Below are 9,527 nucleotides of genomic sequence, written 5' to 3'. Positions count from 1 at the left end.
TTATTTATTTATTTATTTATTTATTTATTTTTGGCTGTGTTGAGTCTTCGTTTCTGTGCGAGGGCTTTCTCTAGTTGCGGCAAGTGGGGACCACTCTTCATCGCGGTGCGCGGGCCTCTCACCATCGCGGCCTCTCTTGTTGCGGAGCACAGGCTCCAGACGCGCAGGCTCAGTAATTGTGGCTCACGGGCCCAGTTGCTCCGTGGCATGTGGGATCTTCCCAGACCAGGGCTCGAACCCGTGTCCCCTGCATTGGCAGGCAGATTCTCAACCACTGCGCCACCAGGGAAGCCCAACATCATTTCTGAAAATTAAATTATCTAGAAACAAATAAGAGGACAGGGATTCCTTTTATAGCTCCAGGAAAAAAAAGAAAAAAGTTTCCTCCTTGGATATGGAGAAGACATGATGGAGGCAGTGGTATGTGAGTTGGGCCTTGCAAAATAAATAGCAATTACCAATTAGAGAAAGGCAAGGGGTTGGCACTCCAGGGTGAAGGAACAACATGTGCGAAGGCATAGAGGCATGAACCATCCTGAATATTCCCACCAGAGTGGAACTGTGTTGTAGCTGGAATATAGGTTTATAGAGCGACAGATACAACTGGGGAGACTTTGGAAACCTTATTATAAAGGACCCTCTGTGCCATTCCAGTGAGCTTGAAGTTTATCTTGTAGGCTGCCAGTGAAAGTTGCTAAGCATGGCAGAGTCAGTTTATTTATATATGTATTTTTAAAAGACAACCTTAAGGAAAATGTGGGGGAAATGCACTGGAATATGAGAGACTGATGACCAGAATGATCAATTACACAACTGCTGTAAAAGTCCAGGTGAATGAAGCTGTGGGCAAAGCCAGAGTTGAGAGTCAATTCTGACTGAGATGAAATGACAAGGTTTAGTACCTAACTGGATGGTTAGAAAAAAGACCAAAGAGAGCCCCAGATTTTCTAACTAGGTGTATGATCCTATCATCCAAAGAGCTCAGGATTGCAGAGAAGGGTATAGGTTCTGTGGGAGTAGCTAATAGAACATGTTTGGCCTAAGCAAAAGCAACACAGTGGCTTGGTTAAAGGTACGAAGAGGAAACCATTCCACATTCTTACAGGAGCTGCTATCTGGAAGGCCCACAGTTTCTTGCCTTGTTTGATTTTAGGGATGATTCTTTTTCTGAATCTGAGTAATATCAATATATAAAATACCCACACCCACAGCTTCAGTTGGACCAGAAGTTATCATAAATCTAAATCATACTGAGTTTGTTTTGATATCTTCAACTTCAACAAACGGTGAGTCAGATCAACTCCATGTCAAAATACCTTGCTAACCAGACGGATATTCCAAAAGGCTTCCTGGTATACCAGAACGTAGCACAGATATGGAAAATGGAGAAAGATAAGTCTTGGACCCTACCTGTTCACACCTAGCTTGAGTAAAGCTGGTCAAGTACAAATATGAGGAGACTCTTTTTCTGAGTCCCTGCCTGCCTTCTCCCCGGCTTCATTGCTTTGGTGAAGTCAAGATGAAGTTCACAGTGAGTAGATTTTTCCTTTTGAATTTATTCCCTTATAACTGGAGACTGTTAATATTCTGAGCTAAGGGGGTCTGCTTCTTATGACAACATCACTGTAATGCAAAATTTTGTAAAAATAATAATAATAATAATCTCCTTTCTTTTCATGGAATCATGGCATTTATAAGCATCTCTATAGATAAGGATAGTTATACTGGGATTGGTCAGCTGCCTGAGCATCTTATACTATGCTATCTTTAAAAAAATTACTTTCCAGATCTCCTGATTCAGGTCTGGGCACAGAGCAAGCAGTCTCTAACCCTAGAAAATGTCTGACTTTTCATACCTTCTTAAACTCCCTTTTTGACCAAAACTTCTGAGTATGTTTAGGCAAGATAAAAAGCCTATTATCAAAACAAATTGGTGAGAGACTTACTGTCACATTCTCCCCTGTGAAATGGATCTCTAAGTAAGGAAGTTTTACCTTGGACCCTGTCTGTAGCCATTTAGTTATGAAAACACTTGAAGCATGAAGCTAGTGCAATATCTCACTTGTGGTTCCATGTAAAAGGCTGAAGAGTGTAGCAAATGGACCACAAAATTCTGCCAAAGTAACTGGTGGTGCTGTGTGTCTCATAACAGGATGCAAAAGGGCTAGAGTCAGGTGAATATTTTCATGTTTTGACATACTAAACATCAAAATATATTACAGCAGACTCTGTTTCATAATGAAGTTGCAAGTGTGAAATAATTTTCTCGAAATAAGTTCTATTTTTATGTTTTGGTTTTTTGGCCACGAGACATGTGGGATCTTAGCTCCCCAAACAGGGATCAAACCCTCACCCCCTGCATTGGAAGGTGAAGTCTTAACCACTGGACCACCAGGGAAGCCCCTAGAAATAAGTTCTACTAATAGGAAGGTTAAAAAAAAAAAAACAAAAGAGCTCCAGACACAGGTCAGATCTGGTTTCTCTTCTGGTTCTGCCTTGAACAAAAGGTACACCTTTGGCCAAGTCACTCAACTTCTGAAGTTCAGTTTCCTCATCTGTGAAAGGATTATGTTGTACTAATTGATCTCTAAAATTTCTTCCACCTCTGAATTTTTTTAACCTCCTTCTTAAATTATCAGGGAAACATCAAACCAATTTTTTAAATTACCTTGAATTACTAGTGCAGTTCTCAAACCATTTTGTTCCAGGCAAAGGAAATGAAGATAGGCACCCAGAATCATGCACCCTGCATAAAGCTCTGTGTTCTGAAAACAAGCGTTGTGTACTCAATGACACATGACTACATCAGGTGTCCTGGGACAGTGATTGACTTCCCTTCTGCTAAGCACATTTCACAGCCAGACACCCCATCCTTGGCTTCTCATCATTCATATCCAACCTGCTTACTAATCCATTACTTTAAAACAATTTTTAAATAAAAAGACTACTGCTATTAGGGGGTCTAGGAAGAGAAGAAACATTCAGGTCAATAAATAGGAAAATTAAATTAAATCATTTTCAGATGTGGTTCTCAGAACTTAAAACCATTTTCATACCATATATGCTATTCATTTTCAACTTTATTTTTCAATATACTGACACTTCATCAGTATTGCATAAGACCTACATTAAAAATTCTAAAACAATCAACATAATTACTTATAATTTACCTACAATTCAACATTATCATTAAAACTTCCTATGGTTAAAAAAATAGAAGACCAAAGAAGAAGAAAAGACAGACCACTCAACAGAGTGGTAAAGTTAGTAAGTATTTTTATAAGCTTAGATAAAGAAAGAAGACGAGGCCATTGTTTTGCCATTTAACAGTAAACCAATGTTATTTGTGATTTCAGATTGTCTTTGCTGGACTTGTTGGCATCTTTCTGACTCCTGCCCTTGCTAACTATGTAAGTCTCATTTTTTAAAGTGTGTTACCAAAATGCATTTGCAAAGAAATGCGGTATTAAATCAATGTCAATTTCTTGTAAATTTCAGAATATCAGTGTCAACAACAACAACAGTTGTGGAAGTGGGCAGCAGTCAGTGAGTGTCAACAATGAACATAATGTGGCCAATGTTGACAATAACAACGGATGGGACTCGTGGAATTCCGTCTGGGACTATGAATCTGTAGGTAGCCCACATGCAATTTCTGTTCTTTGCAAAATGGCATTTCTTTTTTAATGACAACAAAAATTGCCTGCTAACCATAAAAAATTTAAAATGATGTAAATTCTAACTGCACATAAGCACAGAGTTATAAGTAAAAATGCCTATTTTGCTCACCCAGTTTCACCCCCTAAATATAATTGCTGTTAATAAGTTTCTCACAGTAAGTTAAAATTCATGCCAGTGTGAATAGTAATTAGGATCCACTATGCTGTGAGGCTATAAGACAAATATGACATCTTTTGCCTTACCTGCAGAAACCCTCAATAAAGACAAAAAGACCTTCATAATATTACCGTTGCCAAAGCACAATCTATCTCACTCTATTGTCAATTTCCTTCTAAAAAGACAGAAATTGACATTTCATCTGTAACTCAAAAAACCCAAAGGAAATGTAAATGACAATATTAATTAGTAAGAGAGTAAAAACAAAAAAAACAAAAAACAAAACAAAAAAACAGTTGTTTCTAGTTAGAACACCCAGCTCTGCAATTATCAGCTCTATATTTAACAAACTTTGTACTTTAGAAAAGCCAGCTCCTTATAGTTTCAGTTTTATCATCTGGTCAAATAGAAAACGAATTCCTGTCTTACCTGCCTCCCTGAAATGTTGTGAAGATCAAAGGAGATTAAAATATGATAGTATTTAACATTTTATTTCAGCAGAACAGACACATGTTGAGGGACTCTTCCCAGGCTAGAACCTGAAGCAAGTTCAACACTCAGTCTCTCCCTCAAAGAGTTTGTGGTCTCTCCTTACAAACGTCAGCAATAAATATGACTGCAAAACAGGTTCAGATCCAGCACTTTTATCCCAGTTCATCGTGATCTCAGAGTTCCATTTCCCTCTGCTGGTGAAACGAATTTCTGATGAGGAAAGCACCTTGGAGAACATAACTCCTTACCATCTACCATCTTCTTTAATAGGGCTTTGCTGTAACCAGGCTCTTTAACAAGAAGTCATGCATTGTGCACAAAATGAACAAGGCAGTCATGCCCTCTCTTCAAGCCCTTGATACATTGGTCAAGGAAAAGAAGGTAAAAATAAAAGTCTTTTTATTTTTACTTGGGGAAGTCTTATGATTTCAAATAAATAATGAGAAAGTCACAGTTGTTCCCTCTTGACCACAGTATGCTGTTCTGTGGAGCAAAAAAGGGAAAGAGGAATTGGTAATTGCCTGAGGAGAGAGAGCTGCCACCACACTCAAATGCTGTGGCTCACACCTGCCTCCACAGAAGCCGATCAAAACACCTCATCTTTACTGTTAGGGGAGCAAAGCTCTGCTCACACCAGTGGGAGCCCTCAGTACTTCAAGGACTTTTTTCTGCAAGAGTTGGTTAGGGTTATTTGGTGTAGCAAATAAAAATAGAGGATACCCAGTTAAGTTTGAATTTCAAATAAACAATGGATAATTTTTAGCATAAATATGTCCTATGCAATATTTGGGACATATACTTACAAATGATCTGTTATTTATCTGAAATTAAAATTTAACTGGGTGTCCTGTATTTTGTCTGGCAACCCTAGTTGGGGTAGGTGGGGAGAGGGGATCTATCATTCTTTAAAATGTCAGCCTGAGTTTATATCCCTATAACTGATAAGTGGGTAACTTTCACTGACAGTGTAGAGAAACTGCATTCTCAGAAACTGATTATCATATAAATCAATCCAAGAAATATAAGATGATCAAATGAGGTTCAACCTTCAGAATAAATTTACCCTCAGACTTCTGTTTATATGAAAAGCTGGGGTTTCAAACCAGCTAAATCCCTTGGGACACTACAAAATTCTGAGATATACAGGGCTGGAATTGGTCCTTCTTCATTCTGATTATGGAAAAGTTATAGCCAAGCAATACCCCTTTGTTGACCTTGAACCCAACCACCAACCCAACAAACCACTGGGCTTAGCACTCCTTCTCTCTCCTCCTTTCCACCTGTCTTGTGCACACTCAGCTTCAGGGTAAAGGACTAGGGGAACCACCTTCCAAGAGCCTGATATACACAGTCAACCCTGACAAAGTCGACAACCTGGACCAGTTTGGAAAATCCATCGTTGCCATGTGTAAGGGGATTCCAACATACATGGCTGAAGAGATTCAAGGTGAGTAGCCTCTCTACTGTGCACTCCAAGTTAATGCTGGTGGGATTGTCAGACTATTTTCCGGGGATGTCCACAGAGGACACCAATTACTCGGGAGATGGTAATCAAGGTTAACACTTCTGTAGCGCTTGCTTTGTGCCACGCGCTATTCTACGTGCTTTAAGTGTGTTAACTCATTTGCTCCTGACCGCAATCTTATGTGATAGGTTTTATTGTTATTCTCACTTTCTGATGAGGAAACAGACACAGAGAGAGGTCACAAACCCCTTGCCTGGGTCAATCCTAAGCATTTTGGCTCTGGATTCTGTGCTTTTAACCACCCTGAAATATTTCCTTTCAAGGGTGAATCTAGAGTAAACTCAAGACATATTCAAAGAAATGCATGAATCACTAAATGAAAGGAGAACGCCAATAGACTCTATTGGCTTTTTATAGCTCAAACAATCACTAATTCTGGGCATTCAAAGAATAATTTACATAAAAACAAAGAGTTCACACGGGAACCTAACATAACAGCAACTTTCCTGATCTCTGAATTGATTTAATCTTGATAGCTAGCTAGCTAAATCTTGAAATTACTGCAGAGCTAGTTTGAAAACTGTGTGACATTCCTTGCCTCTATCCCCTAAAAAAACAGGTCCTTGAAAAGGCATTGATATTGGTTTCTTCTTTTCTTTTTATCAGAGGCAAACCTGATTTTATACACAGGAAAATGCTTCAGTATTGATGTACTCTGGATTCTGAACATTTCCTTCTGTGGAGCAACAGTGGAGAACTAAAAAAAAAAAAAAACGTTGTTGTGGGTTTAGCCATCAGAATATTTATGCAGAAAAATATGGGTTCTAATGGTTTTTAATCATGTCATTCTGAAATGTTTTCTCCTAGTCCTGTCTGGTTTCTTTAAGTGTCAATAAACCTATTTAGCACTGAGTTCAATTTATACTAAAATTCTTTATGATTTCTATTTGGAATGCACAGGATCAAAAAATGCAATGGAGTGGCAGCAAGTTTTCGAAGTGCATTAGACCCAGCCATTAGCCTATACTCAGGATGTGTCCCTTACAAAGAACCCCTTTAGCTGCTTCAGATACTACTAACCACAGCTCTGGGAATAGCTCCAAGACCATCCAACTACCATGAAGACAGCTCTATAATTGATGTGCACAGTAACGTTTTAAATCAGCGAAGGCAGAAATCCACCCAAAGTAGCTTGAGCCAGAAAAGAGGAGGAGGTGTATTACAAGGATATTGGAATATCTAAAATACTCTTAGGGCAAGAAAAGCAGCTGGTATCAAAAAGACTGAAAACAGGAACTATATTGGCACCAAGACTCAAGTCTCCTTCTCTCTCCCTGAAGCCACATATTAGCTCTTCTCTGCTCCTCTTAAATTCAGCTTCCCTCTTCTTTCCATCTTGATGACGTTTTCTGTACTCATGGCAGAAGATGGCCAAACCAAAATGTGAGCCTCATCTCCCACGTTTATGTGTCTTTCCAGCTCACGAGGTCAAGTCTAATACTTTTGAATCCAAATTCCAATTTTTCTTCACCCTGTGGGTGCAAGAGCCCACAACCTCTACTCTTTGATGGCCAGGGGAGTGAAGTCACATGGTACACGTACAGCATTGGGGTCTCCACTGAAGGAGAATGATCTCAGAGAAAACAGATGTGCCTCATGTTGTGTATTCCAATATGAAACTACAGTTCATTTTTAAAAATTACTCCCATATATATTTTTTTAAATCCTGGATAGCATAAAAGAATAGATATCTAATCCATTCCCATGTCTTCATATAAGATATCCCTAAATAACACTAACAAAAAAACTAAAGGCATTGAGTGCCACCATTTGGAAAAATGCCAATATTTACCAGTCCTTATCGGGAAAAATTATCATTTTCTTTATCCTGAGGCAATTCCACTGCTGTTCATAAGAAGTGTACTACCAGCATAGTAGAACTTCCCAAATATCCTGAAGCCATGAGATGTGGAAACCTGTCAAAAACCCATCAAAGATCAAGACCTTAGATACTGCCCTCTTATGAGTGAGAAAGAAAGAAAACCATGGCTCACCAACTAGATACAATGTCATGTAGATGACTTCTGGGAAGCAGTGAATCCCATGTTTCTTAGAAGAATTCTCTCATCACTATTTCAGGATAAGAAATTAAATTCACAAAAGACCCCGAATAGTCAAAGCAATCTTGAGAAAGAAGAACTGAGCTGGAGGAATCAGGCTCCCAGACTTCAGACTATACTACAAAGCTACAGTAATCAAGACAGTATGGTACTGGCACAAAAACTGAAATATAGATCAATGGAACAGGATAGAAAGCTCAGAGATAAACCCACACACATATGGTCACCTTATTTTTGATAAAAGAGGCAAGAATATATGATGGAGAAAAGACAGCCTCTTCAATAAGTGGTGCTGGGAAAACTGGACAGCTACATGTAAAAGAATGAAATTAGAACACTCCCTAACACCATACACAAAAATAAACTCAAAATGGATTAAAGACCTAAATGTAAGGTGAGACACTATAAAACTCTTAGAGGAAAACATAGGCAGAACATTCTATGACATAAATCACAGCAAGATCCTTTTTGACCCACCTCCTAGAGAAATGGAAATAAAAACAAAAATAAACAAATGGGACCTAATGAAACTTAAAAGCTTTTGCACAGCAAAGGAAACCATAAACAAGACAAAAAGACAGCCCTCAGAATGGGAGAACATATTTACAAATGAAGCAAATGACAAAGGATTAATCTCCAAAATATACAAGCAGCTCATGCAGTTCAATATCAAAAAAACAAACAACCCAATCCAAAAAGGGGCAGAAGACCTAAATAGACATTTCTCCAAAGAAGATATACAGGTTGCCAACAAACACATGAAAGGATGCTCAGCATCATTAATCATTAGAGAAATGCAAATCAAAACTACAATGAGATATCATCTCACACCAGTCAGAATGGCCATCATCAAAAAATTCAAACAATAAATGCTGGAGAGGGCATGGAGAAAAGGGAACCCTCTTGCACTGTTGGTGGGAATGTAAATTGATACAGCCACTATGGAGAACAGTATGGAGGTTCCTTAAAAAACTAAAAATAGAACTACCATATGACCCAGCAGTCCCACTACTGGGCATATACTCTGAAAAAACCATAACTCAAAAAGAGTATGTACCACAATGTTCATTGCAGCTCTATTTACAATAGCCAGGACATGGAAGCAACCTAAGTGTCCATCGACAGATGAATGGATAAAGAAGATGTGGCACATATATACAATGGAATATTACTCGGCCATAAAAAGAAACGAAATTGAGTTATTTGTAGTGAGGTGGATGGACCTAGATTCTGTCATACAGAGTGAAGTAAGTGAGAAAAAGAAAAACAAATACTGTATGCTAACACATATATATGGAATCTAAAAAAAAAAATGGTTCTGAAGAACCTAGGGGCAGGACAAGAATAAAGTTGCAGATGAAGAGAATGGACTTGAGGACGTGGGGAGGGGGAAGGGTAAGCTGGGACGCAGTGAGAGAGTGGCATGGACATATATACACTACCAAATGTAAAATAGATAGCCAGTGGGAAGCAGCCACATAGCACAGGGAGATCAGCTCGGTGCTTTGTGACCACCTAGAGGGTGAGATAGGGAGGGTGGAAGGGAGACGCAAGAGGGAGGAGATATGGGGATGTATGTATATGTATAGCTGATTCACTTTGTTATAAAGCAG

The 9,527-nt window shown here is 38.8% G+C and overlaps 1 protein-coding gene across 1 annotated transcript; it reads left to right on the top strand.

The window, feature by feature from the left end:
* The first annotated feature begins 300 nt into the window (after positions 1–300).
* GKN1 (gastrokine 1) lies at positions 301–8,925 on the top strand. The gene is made up of 3 exons (XM_082357782.1): positions 301–3,633; positions 4,600–4,710; positions 5,629–8,925. The coding sequence occupies exons 1-3, from the start codon at positions 3,475–3,477 to the stop codon at positions 5,782–5,784; spliced, it is 426 nt and encodes a 141-aa protein (XP_082213908.1). The 5' UTR covers positions 301–3,474; the 3' UTR covers positions 5,785–8,925.
* The last annotated feature ends 602 nt before the right edge of the window (positions 8,926–9,527 follow it).

The sequence above is a fragment of the Balaenoptera borealis genome (assembly GCF_965194805.1).
Source record: "Balaenoptera borealis genome assembly, chromosome: 15".
In the NCBI taxonomy this organism is placed as follows: domain Eukaryota; kingdom Metazoa; phylum Chordata; class Mammalia; order Artiodactyla; family Balaenopteridae; genus Balaenoptera; species Balaenoptera borealis.
The sequence above is the reverse complement of the archived record's forward strand: the minus strand, read 5'-3'. Positions and strand labels throughout refer to the sequence as shown.

Excerpts from the sequence above, each read along its gene's own strand:
- GKN1 (XM_082357782.1), top strand. The coding sequence starts at position 3,475 with ATGTCAATTTCTTGTAAATTTCAGAATATCAGTGTCAACAACAACAAC. Across the intron at positions 3,634-4,599 it reads CCGTCTGGGACTATGAATCT|GGCTTTGCTGTAACCAGGCT; the intron begins GTAGGTAGCCCA and ends CTTCTTTAATAG. Across the intron at positions 4,711-5,628 it reads CATTGGTCAAGGAAAAGAAG|CTTCAGGGTAAAGGACTAGG; the intron begins GTAAAAATAAAA and ends GTGCACACTCAG.